This window comes from Dipodomys merriami, unplaced genomic scaffold (assembly GCF_024711535.1).
Source record: "Dipodomys merriami isolate MVZ:Mamm:240054 unplaced genomic scaffold, mDipMer1.0.p SCAF_20, whole genome shotgun sequence".
Lineage (NCBI taxonomy): Eukaryota > Metazoa > Chordata > Mammalia > Rodentia > Heteromyidae > Dipodomys > Dipodomys merriami.
Genome location: NW_027203382.1, coordinates 9,407,297 through 9,427,309, shown reverse-complemented (window position 1 = coordinate 9,427,309; position 20,013 = coordinate 9,407,297). Strand labels below are relative to the sequence as shown.

At 36.3% G+C, this 20,013-nt stretch overlaps 1 protein-coding gene across 10 annotated transcripts in view; it reads right to left on the bottom strand.

Annotated features, from left to right (window-relative positions):
- Window positions 1–20,013, bottom strand: part of Mctp1 (multiple C2 and transmembrane domain containing 1) — a 530,774-nt gene that overhangs the window by 318,318 nt on the left and 192,443 nt on the right. For 9 of the 10 annotated variants that reach the window (XM_070031065.1, XM_070031059.1, XM_070031063.1 and 6 more), the window contains exon 2: window positions 5,724–5,838. In XM_070031065.1, coding sequence (XP_069887166.1) covers window positions 5,724–5,838 — 115 coding nt within the window. The remainder of the gene's footprint in view (window positions 1–5,723; window positions 5,839–20,013) is intronic. The other variant, XM_070031060.1, reaches the window with a different exon arrangement.

Sequence of the window (20,013 nt, the reverse complement as noted above, 5' to 3'; positions counted from 1 at the left end):
AGCAAGTGAAGATATTGATATAATAGATGACAATAGCGCAATCTCTACTGATTCTCTCAGTTGTACAAGTGTCTCATGTGGATCCTAGGCACCATCAACCTTAAATTTTCAGTGGTTCCTGCCGCGGACCCCCCCCCCCTCCAGTTCCCTTTTCCAAATCCTCCTGCATCCTACTGGACATTTTCCTGAATCTTCTCACATTCTTCCCCACTCTCCTTTCCACACTTACAATCCCAATCCAAGCCCTCAAAATCATATTACTTCCTGACTATAGGGCTTTCCTCTCACTTCAAACTACCTATTTTCATGGAATTACCATACAAATTATACGTATATAAACAAACCTCATTTGAATGTATGTACATAAATTCATATGTATAAAATATGTGTATATAAATTCACAACCCAGCAGGATCTATTTAATCCAGTATTTAATACAATTGTTATCCATAGATGGATAGAAGATAATTCACCCCCACTTAACTTAGATTAAGTATTTCTTATCTTTATCTAAAAGAAATTTTACAAATATGAAAGTAAAATAAACTTGTTAGACTGAGTTGGAGTTAGCATTTCAAACCCTTTCACATTCTCACAAAGTAATATTTTCTCTATTTTTAAAGTATGTGACATCTCCTTCTTCTGAAAGTTGTATTATATTTTTTTTGGCAGAGATGTTTGTAGAGAATCCAATAAGAAAGACAGTGGTAAGTACATAATGAAATTCAGACTCAGATTTGTGGAGCCCAGGGAAAGATGAACAAGACTGCACACTATCTATGAGGTAGAGACTTCACAGCTCAGAATGGTGTCATCTGGTAACAGAGCAGGCATGGTGTTTTTTTTCATGATTATTTGAGCTTATGCACTTTTGACAAGAGTGCTACGAAATTGTATGTAGTTCTTGGTGTCTGTCAGGAGGCACATGATACCTGCAAGTTTCATTACTTCCTCAAAATTGATCATTTCATTAGAGTGGTTTTGATTATGGTTTTCCACATGTGAGCACTATTTTTCACTTTGTAAACACAGAAATACTTGAATGTGCTGAAACTCTTACTCCCTATCATAATTTCAACACATACAGTTTTCACATCTTCTGATGATCTCTTCATAAAATAATTTTGACTGTGGTGTTTGCTAAGAGTGTTTTTTCTATTTCTATCTTCACTTCTGCATTTGTGCACTGGAATTCTACCATATGTATTTTAATGTTTTCGTTTCTTTCATGCATATGTTTCTAACGCATTTATAAGATTATTTCTTTGTTGCTTTGTATGTCCCTCCCCCACAGTGTAACCCCCGCTTTCATTATATTTGATGTCAGTATAACATGTGGAGGAGATGGGGGCAAACAAGTCGTTTAAGGATTCAGGTGGACCTGTTGCAACAATGAGAAGTACAAAATGTCATGTCAAAACCAGCTTTACAATGTCGGTGGGGGGGGGAGGGGGGTATAATTGGGTGGGGGGAGGGGGGAGGCTGGGAAGGGAGGTGAAGGGTAAACAAAGGAGGAGGCTGCAATGCTTGGTAAGAAATGTATGCATTATCCTGCCCATGTAATTGTAGCCCCTCTGTACAGTATGTTCTCAAATAAAATAAAATAATATTAAAAAAAAAAAAAGAAAACCTATAACACTGGGCTCTGGTGGTTCATTCCTATATTGCTAGCTAATCAGGAGGCTGAGATCTAGGATCAATGTTCAGAGCCAGCCTTCACAGACAAATCCTCAGAGTCTGATATCTAATTAACCAGCAAAAAAAAAAAAAAAAACACCCAAAAAACAAACACAAACAAAACAAAATAAAAACTGAAAGTGGTAGAGTACCAGCTGTGAGCAAAAAACACCGAGTGATTTTCTTTCTAAGGAATGACATTATTTGAGTTCTTCCTTGAATCTACCATATTTCAGTTAATATATTTTTATATAATTTCATAACATCCAATATATTTACTTATAATTGCATAACATCCAGTATATTTACTTACAGGAAATAAACTAAATTTAGCTTCCACATATAAGGGAAAATATGCATCCTTTCTCTTTCTGGACCCGACTTACTTCACTTAATTTTTTCCCCAGATCTTTCAAAGTTCAGCAGGAACCAGGTACTTAGGTGGGGATGTGACATCAAGAGGAAAAAGGTAGACCAATGAAGAGGAGAAGGGGGAAAAAAAAAAAACAATGCATATACTTTGAAGTTAAGGAAAAGGAGGGAAGAGAAGGGGCCAGGAGAGAGATGTATGAGAAGGTTGAAAGGGGTAATACTGATCAGATATACTGTATTCCTAAACTGCTTTGTTGAATGGCAACTCCTTTGTATAACCATTTAAATCCAATAAAAACAAAATTTAAAAAGCCAAGTAAGAGTTCATTGGAGCTTGAGCTCCAATGTGTGCGCTTGTGCACGCACAAATACACAAGTGAAAATGGAACGAGGAAACGAGGGAATTAATGGGGTTGTGATAGATAGATGGTGGTGGGGAGAATGATAGTACAGATGACACTGGTCAAAAGTGACATCAAGGGGTGATGCATATTGTTCTCATAAATTGACATGTTGAATTAAAACATTTTAATAAGTTTTTTATTGTGAAAATACTGTACAGAGAAGTTACAATCACATGAGCAAGGTAATGAGTACATTTCTTATCAAGCATTGTTTTTCCCCTACCATCCCTTTCCTCCCATCTGCACAACTACATTCCCCCCACCCCCACCCCCGCCTGAATTGTAAAGTTTGTTTTTGGACATAGCGTCTTGTACATCTCATTGTTGCAATGGGTCCACCTGTATCCCTATAGAAATAATTTGTTTTTTCCCTTCCGCTTCCCCAAAAACATTTTTGTACAGTATTTAAAGATAATAATTTTAAAAAGAAAATATACATCTTCTCTCCTATATACTCACCCATTTAATTATTTACTTATCACTATGAAGATATTTAATTCATTCCATGTGTTAGTATTCATTGTAATTATTACTTGTTTTGTTGCTACAATTATACAATCTTTGGCCATGAGGAATTTACTTGAGTTTGCTTCTCTGTCATGTTGATACCCTGCCATGGAGTTTTGAGCACTTCCTCACTTGCTTGCAATGCAAAATGTTCTAGGCTCTTGTGCTTTTCCATCTCAACCATTTCTCCAATATTTCTAGTTACTTGTTAAGGAACATTGTATTTAAAATCAAATACAAGGAGCTTAGGTATGCTGCTTGCTCTCAGGCCTTCTCTAAACATACACGTAGAAAACATACACTAAATAGTATACATCTAGGATAATCTTACAAGACAAGAAGAAAAGATCAAAAGCAATGTATATATGACCATACAAGATGATGCTGAGAAAAATGAACCCCAAGATAGGGACACAAGAGGTTTTATCTTTGTCGCTGTTGTTTTTAATGTACTATGCAATTTTTTTTGTTTCTTTCATATGTTCTTCCCCCATGGTATATCCTGTTTTCACTGTATTTTCTAATTTGGGGAGGGAAGGGAAATAACAAAATGCTGAAACAAGGATACAGGTTGACCCATTGTAACCATGCGATGTCCAAGACACTATGTTGAAAATGAACTTTACAACTTGTAGGGGGAGGGAGGAGTTGGGGAGGTGGTAAGGGAAGGGATAGTAGGAGAAAAACAAAGAAGGAGGTAACAATGCTCAATAGGAAATGTACTCATTTTTTATGTAACTGTAACCCCTCTGTACAGTATCTTTACAATAAAAAATCTTAAAAAATGAAAAAGAAAACACCCATCCACAAACACACCCATTTACATGATCTTCTGGTATATTTCTGATGGACAGTAAAATGTATCAGTTAAAACTGAACTGATACCTGCAACATCTCAAGGTTTATTCTAGCCTTTTTTATTTTCTGTATTTGTAACTTTAAAATTTTTTAATGTTCTTTTTTATTATTGTTCTTATAAAGGTACACAGGGTATTTATAACTTCATTCTCCAACCCTGAGAAAACTGGCTCTCATTGTCTACCATATGTTTACTTATAGGCTAGCTCCTAGCAATTACACCAGTTTTATATACCATGATCTTTCCGTAAAGCATATCTATGTATATAGTTCCTTTCATCTTGAATGTAACAACATATATTCTACTACTGTTTTACAGAATGACTTAGAGGTTTCCTGAAGGGGTATAGTTGTATTCTATTTTTAGTTCCTTTCATTTTCTTATTTTATTTAATAATTAACAAATTACTGAAATATTGTCAAAATAGAGCAAAAGCAGGAATGCACCTGGCACTGGTGGCTCATGCCTATAATCCTAGCTACTCAGGAAGCTGAGATTGGAGGATTTGAAGCCAGTTTGAACCAGTTCCTGCAGGAAAATCCATGATACTCTTTATCTTCAATTAACTACCAAAAAAACTGTAAGTGAAGCTGTAGGTCAAAGTGGTAGAGAGTTAGCCTTGAATGAAAAAGCTCAGGGACAGCACCTGGGCCCTGAGTTCAAGCTCCACAACTGACAAAAAAAAATTTATACCACAATGTTCCTTAACAAGTAACTAGAGATCTTGGAGAAAATGGTTGAGGTGGAAAAGCACAAGATGAGTCTAGAATATTTTGCATTGCCAATAACTGAGGAAGTGCTCAAAACTCCTTGGCAGCATGTCAAAATGACAGAGAAGCAAAAAGGAAAGAAAAATAGAAAAAAGAGAAAATATTAGTGAACCATTTTATATAATTAATGTTAATAAAAATAATAAAAATAATCTATTATTTATTAGCTTTTCTTAAAATTAAACCTATTACTTGTAGTTTCAACATGGTAAAACAAATCTACTATTATATTAAATTATTGCATTTCTTTAGAGATAGAAGATAGAAATGATGGGATATAATCCTAAGCTGGTTCTTCTACTCCTTAAATACGAGCATCAATTAGGGTGAGGAGAGAGAAGCATGGGAGGTCACAAACCTCTTCATGTGTCTTGACAATGACTAACATAGGTTTTTGGAGTCTCTGACCTCCTGCTAGAAGGAGATGAACGTCAAGCTCAGATTCCTGAGGGACCAGCAGCTCTAAAGGCGGTCCTGCTCTCTAACACATACACAGCTAGTATTGAGATTTTGCAATGACTTCTACCCAGTCTACTGGGGATCTCGATTCTCTGATTATGCCTCTAGCCTGTGCTTAAAGAATTCTTCACGTGACCCTGCCTAGCTCATCAGGAGGTTGCCTTAGGGTTGGGAATCTGGGAATTAAAGAACATTTGGTTTATCTTGTCTTTTCTTGTAATGCATAAACACTTAATTCACCTTGAAGCTACTACCAAGTCTAATCTAGTCTCAGTTGAGAATAACCTGAGTCTTGATGAGATAATATAATTTTAGATTTAAAGGAACAAATCTAGGTAGCCAAAAATATCCTTGATTCTACTAAAAGATAATTTATGGTATGACTTCAAATATCCATCTTGTGTATGTACCTAATTGTTTCAAAGTTACATGTACTGCAGAGTCCAGGTTTTCAGCACTTTGGTGGGAACATGCTGTATGGACCATGTGAGTCAGAATTGTGGAACCTGAGCCAAAACCTTCTTTCTCATTCATGGTCAGAAGATCAAATACGTATCAAAGTATATCCTTGAACCCAGGCTTTCAAAAATTAAAATATTACAATTAATTTTTAAACTTAAGCATTCCTAAGGAAAACAAAGTTTGTCACAAACACAGAAAAAATTATGTTCTTACCTCCTCGATCTCGGGCAGCTAAACTTTGACCCCTTCTCAATGTAATATCCAATTGGTACATTCCGGGATCAGCCAAAGGGACATCTGCATTACTGGTTCCAACAGTATTGATCTTCTGGAAGAAATACACAAAATATTAAATTTATTATCTTCTAATTTTTCCAAAGATGAACCATATTTAATTTAGGCTAAACTACAAGAATTGTTCAATAAAATTAATCATTTTGTGATTTCAGACAATATCATAATCACCTAGTACATTAAAGCTTTTAAATTCTTGACTCAAAAACATGCTAGTTACTAAAATATACTATTTCAACCCAATTGAAAGCTAACCAATATGATATGGCATAAGTTTCCCACACAAGACACTACAGGATTTATTTAAGGAAATTAGCATAGGAAGAAGCTGTGAAGTAAAATCACAATCAAAGATGAGTGGAAAATAAAGGTGTATAAATAAGTTAATTCCATGTAATTGTAAGTTAAAATAAAAATGATTTATTCAAGAGACTGTTGACTCATTCATCTATGCAAAAGATCTCATACCAATGGATCACACACTTCTATTTTAGGTCCAATATAAAATATGATGTAATTATATAGAAATAAATTCTCCCAGCATTGTGACAGTATGTTCAAGAAACAATTTCTCAGTGATTTAAATTTCTAATGCTGCTTTCTATGGAAAGAAAGTGCACAAGCTATTTCTAGATCCAAACCCTTTGCAAGCTACCTGTATGGATTTTTTTCAGTAATGATATACTCTTAATAAGCTAGACCTAGAGTTATAGACACATTTGCAAGAGGAAAAATTGAATTTAAGTAACATAGAAGAAACATTCAGTAAAAATTTTACAGGTCATAGTTTATAGTGTCTGCCACTTTGTACTCAGTAGGAAAGCTGGCTTTTCTTCCCATATATGAAGTTGTTTTAAATTCTTATGATGTTTTAATTCAAAAAGGAATGTTCTTTTGTTTTAAAATATGCATTGATAAGGTAAAATAGACAACAGTAGATCTTTTAGCTCCCTAATTGACATGAAGTACAATTATAAAGCAGCAGTATAAACCCTTATTGAGATGTAATTCACATATCATAAATTCATCCTTTGAATAAATCAGTGTATTTTGTGTGGTTTTAATGTCAAGATAAGCAGCTTTCCTTGTGAAGCAATTATCACTTAGAACAAAAAGTCACATAACTTTGAGTGACAACTGAACTCATCACCTCTCTTCTGGTACAATAAAGGATACATTCTCCTTTCATAATACCCTTGTTTCTATAAACGGCAGCGCCAGTCCACAGAACCAGTCACTCAGGCTAGAAATTGCTGAGCCATCTTTGACTGCTCCATTTCCTCCCACTCACATCCAAATAGCTGCCAAACCACATACATTCCATTTCTGTATTACATCTTCAACTGGTGTTTATTATTTTAATAATTGCATTAAATGCCCACACAGATCCTTTAAATGCCACCAAGTTAAACAACTTAAAGATGTGGCTTTATGAAAACTATTCTAAGATTATTTTTTTAATGTGAAAATACTGTACAGAGGAGTTACAATTACATGGGCAAGATAATGAGTATATTTCTTATCAAGCATTGTAGCCTCCTCCTTTGTTTCCCCTTCCCATCCCTTCCCATCCTCCCCCCACCCCCCACTCAATCCTCCCCACCCCCCCTTCCTCCTCAATCCCCCCTCTCCCCCACCACGAAAGTTGTAAAGTTTGTTTTCGACATAACGACTTGTACATCTCATTGTTGCAATGGGTCCAGCTGTATCCCTATTTAAACGATTTGTTTTTCCTCTTCCCCTCCACAAATTATACCGACATCAAATACAGTGAAAGCAGGGGTTATATTCTAAGATTATTATTCAATAAAATAACTTTGATTTTTACAGGAAGACTATTATAAAGTAGGAAATAAATTCATATTATGAGCACATGTTTTTACATTACTCTTCATTGAAGTCAAACTATAAAATTGGGTTGTATAATATAGAGAACCTGCCTCCACATATAATAAAACTAGTTTGTAATAATAAATTGATGCTGTCGGTTTGAACTTTAATAGTTTTTACAGTTTTGTTAATATTAATTTGTAAATTGCTTTTGATTTTTAGTTAGACAGTAGTAAAACACCTATTAGGATGCACAAGGCCCTGCCTGGGTTTGAATGCTAACAAAGAAAAAAATCAACAATAATAATTTGTATCAAACCTTCAAACAGCATGGCAATTTGGGATGTATCCTTTCACACCTTCAGAAATCATATCCAAGCATGTAAATGGATGTCAAACTTGTCATTTTATATGGGATCCACTTTAAACTGGTTAATAGTTTGGAAAAGCATAAACTGAACATTCATTGTGTTAGGGTACAGAATAGATGTTTTCAAGAACACATGATCAACCTGAGTGAAAATGTATGTAAGGATCTGTAACAAAGTTGTTGTGGCCATTGGTACTTTGTTCTCTCTTCTCTTGTGACATCTAATGGGGTTTAGTTCCTTTCCTCTTTTTTTCTAATCACTAGGACCCTAAGAATAAAATCCTTATAATCTTTCCCTATATAATTCTCCAGGCAGTTACAATTGATCAAAACTGGCATTTAAATTGAAATCCTGTCCACTCAGGAGTTATAAAAAAACTTCATTATAATCAAGTTATTAAGTCACTATGAGCTTAAGAACAAAAAGACCAATTATTACAATGGATAATCTGAAGAGGCCCCACAGAGATGATATGAAGCAGGGTCTGAAATTATGGGTAGAATTTTGACAAATGAAGGTTTGGAGGAAGGGAGCATCAAGTCAGTGATGAATAGTTTAAAAAAGAATGTATCATGTATCACTGAATTGCATGATAAATAAGGTAGGAAGAAGGTTGAAGTACAGTGACATCAGACAGAGGATAGCTTCAGCCTGGGAGCACAGACTTCTGAAGAGAGACAGTACAACAAAGCTTCATTTAATAAACACTCACTGCCTGTCTTTCATGCTTCAGACTCTGGGCTAAGTGCTTAGAATTTGGAGATAAACAAAACTGGGCCTTTTATTTCTCCTCTGTATGACGGATGAATGTGGATATAGGGATTATTTAAAAAGCTTTTTATAACAATTCAATTTAGTCACAAGAACATGATCTAGTGGAAGGCACGAGAAACAAAAGATGGATTTGGTAGATATTAAGGCAATGCAATCAGATGAATTTGCCAACTGACAAGATGTGGCAGAGTCAGGAAATGGGTGAATGAGTCATTTTGAGCAGTTTGAGCTGAGCTCCTGGGAGGAGAAAGTACAATAGCCAAATGAGAGAAAGAGCAAGTTACAGGCCACTGAAGTATCAAGCACCAAAGGTATTCTTGTCAACGAAAATGAAAAGATATCTCCTTTCAGGCTTGCTGTAATGGTTACAAGAAGACAATCAGCATATGATTATGGAAAAACAGTAGAATTTATTGTAAAGGATCCTTTGGAAGAGATGGGTGAGAATGATGAAAGGGATAACATAAATCAAGATGCATTGTACTCATAAACCAACATGTTGAATTGAAACCCCTGTACAACTAAAGATAATTATAATAAAAATTGTTCTTCCAAAGATGAATCGAAAAAGATGTGTCCAAAGTACTAGGCACACCTACAGGTTTAACAAAAGCATGGTTACTTGCCATTTTAAATATCTTGAATGATACCTGCAACTTGTTATTTGTGCCTGTTTTCGAGATGGAGGAAATAACACTCCATAGAATTTATTACAATTATAAAGAGTTAATTTACTGATCTGTGCAGCTATTTTTCATCTCCTCCTGCCTCCTAAAGTGTAAGCTCTGTGAAGGGTGAGGCCATGTCTGTTTATTGCTGGCGTATCTGTGACATATCCCAAAATTTAGCAGAGTTCTTGGCAAGGGACAGGGCCTCGGTGGATATTTCTAAATGGATGAGTCCAAAAATTAAAATTTCCTTTAAGCAGCATTGGAAATTGCAGAGGGTAATCAGAGAAAGAACAGTAATGTAAAGGGATGATTATTGTCTGATATGGAAACTTAGGTATTGAATGGCAGGTGGAGAGGATACCTGGGCACTTCTGAGACCTTCCATGGCCACACTCTTGACTTACTACTCTACTGTAGCTTTTGACCTCAGACATTCCCAGATAAGAACATTACATCCTAGTCACTTTAAGCTAAAGTTGCTAGAAACTAGAATCAATCTATCCATCAAACATTCTCTTTGGTAGATAGGTTACCCATCAGCTACATTCTATTGCTGTACCCAAAGTAATGGAAGGTGTTAATTTATGAAGGAAAGAGGTTCACAGCTCCAGAGGCCAGGAAGGCATGGCATCTGCCTGACTCTTGATAAGGGTCAACAGTCTGCTGCTGAGAGTGAGAATTCACATGGTTTCTGTTAAAGGTCCTCTTCCCATCAGCAAGCAAATTGCAACATGAGTTGAACCACATTTCAACATTCAAACCATATTAATACCTCTCCTATTGAGTTCTTCCTAGTACTCAAATCAAAATCTACCTTTTCTGTCCAATTTTATTTTTTTTTGATCTATGAGCCTAACTTTCTATACCCCCCAAATGGTAGATCAAGTAACCATTTAGGGTTTCACGAGATTTATATACTCAGGCAATACCATGTGGTCTATGGACTTAATTTCTTTTTTAAAGTTGTTTAGTAGATCACTCTTTAAGTTTGCACTTCTTAGTATTCTAGTTTTGATAACACTGCAGAAGTGCAAGTTGACTAGCTCCATGTCTATTATTCCAAACCCCTTTGAGTGTCATTTCTCTGTGGTAATAAGACTGGAAAACTATAAACTACTGTTCTTCTTTTCTAGAATTGTTATATACCTGAAGATAGATGTGAACACTAATTTTCTAAAAAGCTTAGTTCAGGAACCATCTGGTTCTTCTAGTCCAAGAAAGCTGTGGCAAAGTATGGCGTCATAGTCCTGCTATCACAGATAATGCATAGCAAGCACCAGTGGCAAAGGTGGCTGGTATACTACTATGCCTCTTTAATATCCAACTTTGGTCTTCTTTCTCTTTAAATGATCTGAAGCAAATTCTATGTTCTGCAGCCTAGAAGACTTCTGTTAATGACTGATAGTAGAAATAGATGCAGATAAGAGATTTCAGGGAAGTGGTCATCTGGATTATCTGGTTACTACTAGAGGACATGATGCAGAAACTGAAAGATGGTGAAATAGCTACTTAATTACCTGAGAATGAAGAGCCTGACTACAGACAAGCCTTTGGTAAACCAAATGACTGGTCTGATAAAACATTTTGACAGGCATAAGGAAAGGAAGAGAGGGGTAACCTAAAGGTTTAAAAAGAAATGACCAACTCAAAGTTTTAAATAACTTTAATACTTGTATGGCATAGTCAGGAGGTGTAAATAAAACTATCTGAGGTAAACTAAGATCCGTGGTTATAGTAATTAATGTTTTCATTTAAACAGAAATGCACCATCCCATCATATCAAAGCTTACTGGAGTTTGTTTTAGAATTCCCAGTTCAATCCCAGGATTCTGATTTTCCAATAGCCTAAACCAAACAAACTGGACCAGTGAACATTCAGACCAAAGCTGGCAACATTTACCATTGTTGAAACAAAGGTACAAATTTGGTACTCCTAAAATACCATTTCCTAGAACCCCCCACAAATGCTCATTACTCACTATGGCTTGTTGCTAAATAAACTGCTGGGTGCAACATCGCTACATTATTGTTGATAACCTTTCCACCTCCACATACAGTTTGTGACCCAACATGAGTCAAGCAAACAGAATTCTCTTTCCTCCATCCTGAATGTCATGGACTGATCCCTTGCACAACCAGGCTGCGTTGACAAGACTCCAACTGTGATGAAAGCATGTTTTAAGCAACTTTAACTTCAGCTTAAAGATGGTGCTTTCGTTTTCTAGTTATGGAAACATGGTAATAGATACTGCAAAAAGGATTGTTTTGATTATAAGAGGAAATACCTGAAAGTGCTTTGAGGATTAGAAATTATTCACATTTATGTAGCTATCCAGAAGATGAGGAAGAGCGCTATGGTACCACAAAGGAAATATTGCTGGAGTTTGAGCACAAAAGTACAGATATATCTCTATCTGTACTGTTAAATTGCCATAAAGCAGGAAAGGTTATTGAGCTCTGGCGGCCTAAGTTTCTTTTTTTTTTTTTTTTTTTGTCGGTCATCGGTCCTGAACTCTGGGCCTGGGTGCTGTCACTCAGCTCTTGAGCTCAAGGTGAGCGCTCTATCACTTGAGCCACCGTGCCACTTCCGGATTTTTCTGCTTATGTGGTGCTAAGGAATGGAACCCAGGACCTCATGTATGCAAGGCAAGCACTCTACCACTAAGCACCTTCCCAGCCCCAAGGACTTATTTATTTATTTATTTATTTATTTTTGTTGGTCATGGGCTTGAACTCAGCCTGGGCACTGTCCCTGAACTTGTCAGCTCAAGGCTAGCACTCAACCACTTGAGCCATAGCACTACTTCCCTAAGTTTCTTTTTCTTAAAAAAAATTGACTGTAATTAGACCTGCTATCTTAACTACTTAAGAGGCTTAAATACCTGGATCACAGCTCAAAACCAGCCTAAGCGGGAAAGTCTGTGAGGTTCTTATCTCCACTAAACTACCACAACAAACAAAACAAGCTGGAAGTGGAGCTGTGGCTCAAGTGTAGAGTGCTAGATTTGAGCAAATGAAGCTCAAAACTCAGTCCTGAGTTCAAGCCCCAACACCAGCACGCACGCACGCACACACACACACACACACACACACACACACACACACACACACACACACACACACACACGGCATCCTCCATTAATTAGCGACTGATATTGCCTTCCTTGTCATGTATGTTTGGGTCAAAAAATGTTTCAACAAATTAAAACAAGTTGAAAATTTCCAAAATCTGAGTGATACACATGAGAAAAAATTCCTCAAGGCTTGATTTTTTTTATTATAAAAATCTTAAATGAAGAAACTTATGTAGCAGATATTTTACTATGATGCTAAACATGTAAGATTTTGCTAGGAAAATGCGTTCATATTTATATATTCACATCTTACAAAATGTCACATTGGGATCCATAGCCTCATCAGCTTCAATGAAATTTCAAAAAAATTCCTGCTTATTAGATTTAAATGCCCATTCCACTTCTTTCAGAACTCCACATATGCAACTACTCCCCTAGTTAGTGATTTTATAAAGTATTCCTAATATAAGTTTCTTTTTGAAGTCGTTTGTTTCACTCAAAGTAAATTGTAGGAAAGTAAAAGAGCCAAAGTAATATTTTCTTATTTCCAAAAACACTAATGTAATTAATCTGGAGCATTTGTAATGGCATGGGCAAATATTTGGGAAAAGGTGAAAAATCAGTTGCAAAACTGTATAAATTGTGTGAAGTAGACTAATTACATATGTACCTTGAACAAAGATGAAAGAATACATATAGTGAGGAAGATTAATGGAGACTTTACTCCTACCTTGTAGAAGCTTTCATATTTTCAACAGATGTGCAGCGTGTTTTATTCTAGTCCCTTAAAGACTCTCAAATATTATTATCTGCTGCTTCTACCCTTTGATAAGTGTGATAAAGATATATATGTATTTATACATATCCATATACATATGTATTTATATATGTGTGTATATATGTGTACATGCATGAATACACACTTACACACACAGTATATTATGATATGGGGTTTGAACTCAGAGCCTTGGCCTTGCTAGACTAGTGCTCCACTAGTGCCACCAACTCTGTTTTTGGTTATTTTGTCTGTTCCATTTGTCTGTTCTGCCTCAAACCATAATTCTACATAATTCAGCCTCCTGAGAGCTGAAATGGCATAAGCTACTGTCCCTAGCTCATACATTTGATTCAACAAAAGTACTCACATGAGTTAAGTACATCATTGTGCTATTTTACCTCAGATATGAGTTTAATTGAAGCTCATGTGCCTTTCATCCTTTTAAACAATCTTATGGTCACAGGTGCACTGCTACAGTTGGGGCTATTTACACACTCAGCTGTGTAAATAGCATGCTATTCCTCACAAACATAGAAACTACAAAGTTCAACACAGATCTGCCTATGGAGTCTGGAACAAAGTAGCCCTCAGATAATACTGATTTTTTTTTTAATTGTGAAAATACTGTACAGAGGGGTTACAATTACATGGGCAAATGAGTACATTTCTTATCAAGCATTGTAGCCTCCTCCTTTGTTTCCCCTTCCCATCCCTTACCATCCTACCCCCCCCACCCAATCCTCCCTGCCCCCCCCCATACCAGAGTTGTAAAGTTCGTTTTCCACATAACAACTTGTACATCTCGTTGCAATGGGTCCACCTGTATCCCTATTTAAACGATTTGTTTTTCCCCTTCCCCTCCACAAATTATACCGACATCAAATACAGTGAAAGCAGGGGTTATACTGTGGGGGAGGGACATACAAAGCAACAAAGAAATAATCTTATAAATGTTTTAGAAACAATTGCATGAAAGAAAAAAAAACATTTGAATTTTATTTACCATCTTCACAAAGTCTGGGAGAAAAAGTTATTAAGTAGTTGTTGTGTTTTTGTTTTTTTTTTTTTCAGTTGTGGGGCTTGAACTCTGGGCCTGGGCGCTGTCCCTGAACTCTTCAGCTCAAGGCAGCACTCTACCACTTGAGCCACAGCGCCACTTCCAGTTTTTGACTGGTTTATTGGAGATCAGAGTCTCATGGACTTTTACTGCCCCAGCTGGCTTTGAACCTCAATCCTCAGATCTCAGCCTCCTGAGTAGCTAGGATTACAGGCATGAGCCACCAGTGCCTGGCGATTAAACAGTTTTGAAGAGACAAAACAAATAATTTATTGGATTATAACACACGTTATGAAATAATAATATCTATTATTTCATACTAACATAAGCAAATTGATTGAATAAATACATGAACTGGAGGAGAATGAACAGATTTATAGAGCAGAAGAATTCAGAATAATTGACTCTTCTTTGACAGTAGAATGTAACTCCCCTTGGTTAAGTTCACATAGCTATTTCCTTCCAAAGAGTATAGGTATGGACTGGGAAAGGGAAATGACAGCCAGGGGAAAAGGTCAGCATCACCAGACAGAGTCCAGGCTGACAGTATGTATCACTGACAAGATGTAGTGAGTGGGGCCTTTTAACTCTGTGCTCTTCCTGACTGAACTTATAACTGCCGGACTGGAAAACGATGCCAAACAAACCCTAACTAGACAGCAATGACATTCCATAAAACACTAAAATATTGTAATTTCTCTGTTTGAACAGCTCTTTGAAGTCTTCACCCTGAAATGCTCTCCCCTGGGTGCAGGTTTTCTAAGCAAAGAGATAATTTTCAATTATTTATACATACAGTGATCAAGAAAGGCTATAGGTTCAAGGACAATTTTTTTTTAATCGTAAGAAATCAGATATATAAAACTTCCCCTTGACCTCAGAAATATATTCAACTTCCTTTTGAAACAGGTTTTATGCTCATTTGTGAGATTTAAAAGGCTAAATATCATTCTGGGAGTACTAATTTTATTTATCCAGTAAATTAGTCTGTCACTGAGAAGGTTCTTTTATAAGGCTTTTCCATACATAAGTACAATCTAGAGGATGAACATATGTGAAAGCAGGATCTGCTTTTGATAATGACATAAATTCTGCAAAACATAGATTGGACTGCAGAAGAGAAGCTGAGCTTGCGTTATTCAGTTAACTGACGTTCCTTAAGAGTCCTAGAGACATTGCGACAGTGGATAACCACTAAGAAGTTGCTCCCAATCTCTTACAAAACAGGAGATCTTCTGTGGTTACTATCACATGAGAAGATGATAACTCTGTCACTTCCTCATAGCAAAGCATTAAACCAACCATAGATGGCCAAATGTTCTTAGCAGTGGATATTCATTATAGGAAGCCTTGTCTTAGAACAGAATACAAATACTATTCATGGTGACACATTAAAGCCTTTCCACAACCCACACTCCTGGTAGAGTTGTTCTGCCTCTGATATCAATTGAAAAGAAGAGCCTAGGATGTAGGTGCTTTTCAAATTCACTTAGGCAGATACTTCCTGTTCTGGGAAATGGAGCATCCTCTAATCAATGTCTGGGTAAAATACAGTTAAGTTGTATTGGTTACATTCTCAGCATGTGTTTCTACCATTTCCTCTTCCCATTGATTACCAGTGTGGCTATGAGGAAGAGACTTACTCCTCAGCCAAAGGATAGAGAATTTCATAGAGATAAACCAGTGATTCACTCAGGGCCAGGCATGTGGCCTCAGCTGTTTCAATCAGGGTAAACCTAGTTGGGACTCAGTCTTTCCTCCTGGATGAGAAAACATATAGCTGGCAGTGCAAGAGTCAATCTTGGTTCATGAGGCAGAAGGTAAGATGAAGATAGTAATAGTGAAGATCAGGTGAAGAGAAAAAAACATACTAGATTCTTAAAATATCCTAGATTCATGTCTGTTTTTTCTAGTTATTTGAGCCAACAATTTCTCTTTTTGTCGGTTTGGGTGGTAGCTCTTTATATTTGCAGCCCAAAGCATCCTAATGATAAAATAGTTAACACTGATGGAATACAAACAAAGCCTGCTTTATTTTTTTAGAACAAACCTGAGAATGGTTGTTGGTATCCTAGTTTTGCAGATAGATGGAAATGGAAAGTTGGAAAATTTGTATGACTTGCTTAATCCAGGAAGTGAAAGTGAATTCGCACTTCTGTGTAATGCCAAAGCCTGTGTTCTCAATTTCCATGCTTTCCTTTCAGGAGAGGGGGAGAGGAAGAGAGAGAAGGGGAGAGAGAAGGGGAAGTAGAGGGGAGAGGGGGTGGGAGAGAGTAAAGCCAGTGCTGATGGCTTACTTTTGTAATCCTAGCTGTGATTTGAGGATCACTGTTCAAAACCAGCCCAGTCAAGAAAGTCTGTGAAACTCGTATCTCCAGTTATTCACCAAAAATCCAGAAGTGGATCTGTGGCTCAAGTGGTAAAATGCTAACCTTGAGAAAAAACAAAAACCCTCAGGGACAGCACCCAAGATCTGAGTTGAATCCTCATGACCAGCGAAATAAAAGATAAATTATACATTGGAACCAACATTGTAATTTGAATTTCTCAGGCCCTAATTATATAATTTTATTGAGATAGGGCTTCATTGCATAGGCTAGCCTGTAGCTTGCGATGTAGCTCAGGCTGGCATTGAACTAGTGATATTCCTGCCTTTGCCTTGCCTAGCTTATGTAATTTTACTTATCTAAAAATTCACATCAAAATTGGAGGTAGTGGTAGTTTGGGAAAAGGAAAAATTCTAATACCATGGGTTTCTAAATCATAGACTTGGAATCTTATAAAAAAATTTTTCTTTGCCTCTTTATTACCTCTAGTAATTGGCTTCTAATTAAATAAGTTTGATATAATTAACTAAGGTACGTAAGTAGTTATTGTTTTAGAGAAAGGCCTTTTCAACACATATAAAATAAGTTTTATAATAAGTAAATAAAATACACAATCATACACACTGACTTTATTTCAGTTTATGCAGTACAGAAATATTGCATAAATCCTTCCCAGAAGTTGCAGGAAAAAATATTCCTTAAGAAAGCAAAATATATAATAAATAATTAAACCATTTTAAAATATAATTGGAATATATGCATTGAATTATTATATACGGTCATTTTCTTTTTTTTTTTTGCCAGTCATGGTGCCTGAACTCTGGGCCTGGGCACTGTCCCTGAGCTCTTCAGCTCAAGGCTAGTGCTCTACCACTTGAGCCACAGCACCATTTCCAGCTTTTTCTGCTTATGTGGTACTGAGGAATCGAACCCAGGGCCTCATGCATGCAAGGCAAGCGCTCTACCACTGAGCCACCTTCCCAGCCCCTATATGGTCATTTTCATGTGCAAGCCTTATTTTTCCAATGGCACTTTGGTTACTCAAATCAAATAGCCATTAGGCCTAAATACTGGATCACCAACTACTATAATAAGAGTATCAATTTTGAAGGTAAAAAACATATAAACACAATGAATTCTATGTTTCCGTCAGAAAGAACGACACCACCCCATTTGTTAGGAAATGAAAAGACTTGGAAAAATCTTATTAAATGAAATAAGCCAGACCCAAACAAATATAGGTTCCACAGTTTCCGTCATTTGCAATAATTAGTATATGTTTAGGATAATTTTATCAGACTAGCAGAAAAGCTCAAAAGCTACAAACACATGACCATATAAGATGATGTTAAGTTAAATGAACCTCAAAATATCAACACAAGAGGTCTTTCTTTGTTGTTGTTGTTTGTGATTTTTTTGTTTCCTTTGTATATTCTTTCCCCATGGTATATCCCCTGTTGTCACTGTACTTGATTTTGGTACCTTGTATCTTATATATACATTTATCTAATTTGGGAAGGAGAAGAGGAATAACAAAATTCTGAAATAAGGACACAGGATGACACATTGCAACAATGATACTCACAAGACACTATGTTGGAAATGAACCTTACAACTTTGGCAGGGGGGGGGAGGAGGGGGGGTTGGGGGGGAGTGAAGGAGGTGGGGAGGGAAGAGATAGTGGGAGAACAACAAAGGAGGGGAACAATGCTCATTACTTACTCATTACCTTACAATGCTCATTACCTTACTCCTGTAATTGTAACCCCTCAGTACAGCATCCTTACAGTAAAATAAAATTTTAAAAAGGTATAAACGTTTGAGAATTCAACTAGTTTTACATGAAACTACTCCCAGAATAAATGATATACGTTTCATCATTACCAGAAGCTAGTGAAAGCTCCACAGATTTCCTGTTTGTTTGTTTTTTGTTGTTGTTGTTATTTGGCTTGGTTTGGTGCCATGGATCATGGACAGCGATTCATTAAAACAAAGAAAAAAATGAACTGAAAATACCCTGATAAACCTTCTTATTAAAGGCAAATCAAATCTATACATAATAATTGGAGTCCCACATGTCTACTCCCCAGTAATGTGTATATCAGGGTATAAATTCTGCAACATAAAAGCACTATGTTATGCTCCAAACAGAAATCCAAAGTAAAAGTAAAAATTTCCATTTATTTGAACTCCAGTGGTCTACTCCCAAAGCAATCACCATTAACATTTCCTTGAGTCTTCTCCAGAAAGAAAATGGGCACACACACCTTTTTTCAAATGTACCAAATTTAAGAGTGAATATACTGTATTCACTTAGAAACACTTTGCCTCTTAAATCTGCCAGCGTCTTGGCAATCTTTAGATTCAGTCTTACTTCATCCTTTCAAAAGACCCATAGTATTCTGCTTAGTGTGTGCATAGCACACATAGTTTTTTTTTTTAGATGTCTACTCATTTCCCTGTTATTTTTACTATTACAATTTGCAAAGTAATTCTTTTTACACAAATCCTGGTTTATACTTTTGGGAGCATCTAATGGGTAAATCCCAAAGAAGGGAATTGCTATGTTTTAAAAATCTCTCTCCTGAATTATCTAACCAATTTACTTTTCCACTAACAGTGACTGAGACTTTCCCACACAAGCACCAAGAATAGATGTTATGAGGTATTTCCAATCAGTCTTTCAAAGAGGACCACATTTAAACATGCCCAGTCCAAAAGTTCAGAAGCTTATTTATTTCACCTTCTCAAAAATTTTGAAGTTTAATCCACTTTATAATGTATGTCAACACTTGTGGAAAAAGGCCTTCCACTCCCTTCAAAACTTCTTTGCACTAACCCCACCCCCTTGATCCTCTCAGAGGCCAACCCTAAAATCTATTTATTATTCCCATTACTACCAGGGCTTTTGTCTTGATTAGCAGGCAATGTTTCCTTTTGCTGGAGATCCTCCCTAACACAAATATCCTGATTTTGTCAGCTCACTTACTCTTTTCCCTTATCCTCCTCAGTGGTTGTAGAGAACAGGGAGAAAGTGAACATGAAAATGCTCTAATTATGTGATGAGGAGTCAGAACACTTCAACACTGTCCATCTCTCATAGGATTTTTTAAAAATGTTTGCTGTTTTGATAGGTTAAAAGAGCCACGTTCTTGTTTTCTTTACATACTTATGCAGTTACCTGGTAATTTCTAATGCTTAGAGTGCTCATTCTAAATCTCAGAAAAAGTGTACTTTTAAAAAACTACGGTGGTTATTGAAATAAAACAATATCCAGACTACTTGAATTTGGATCCTGTCTCTAACATTTTCTAGTTGTTTCACCTT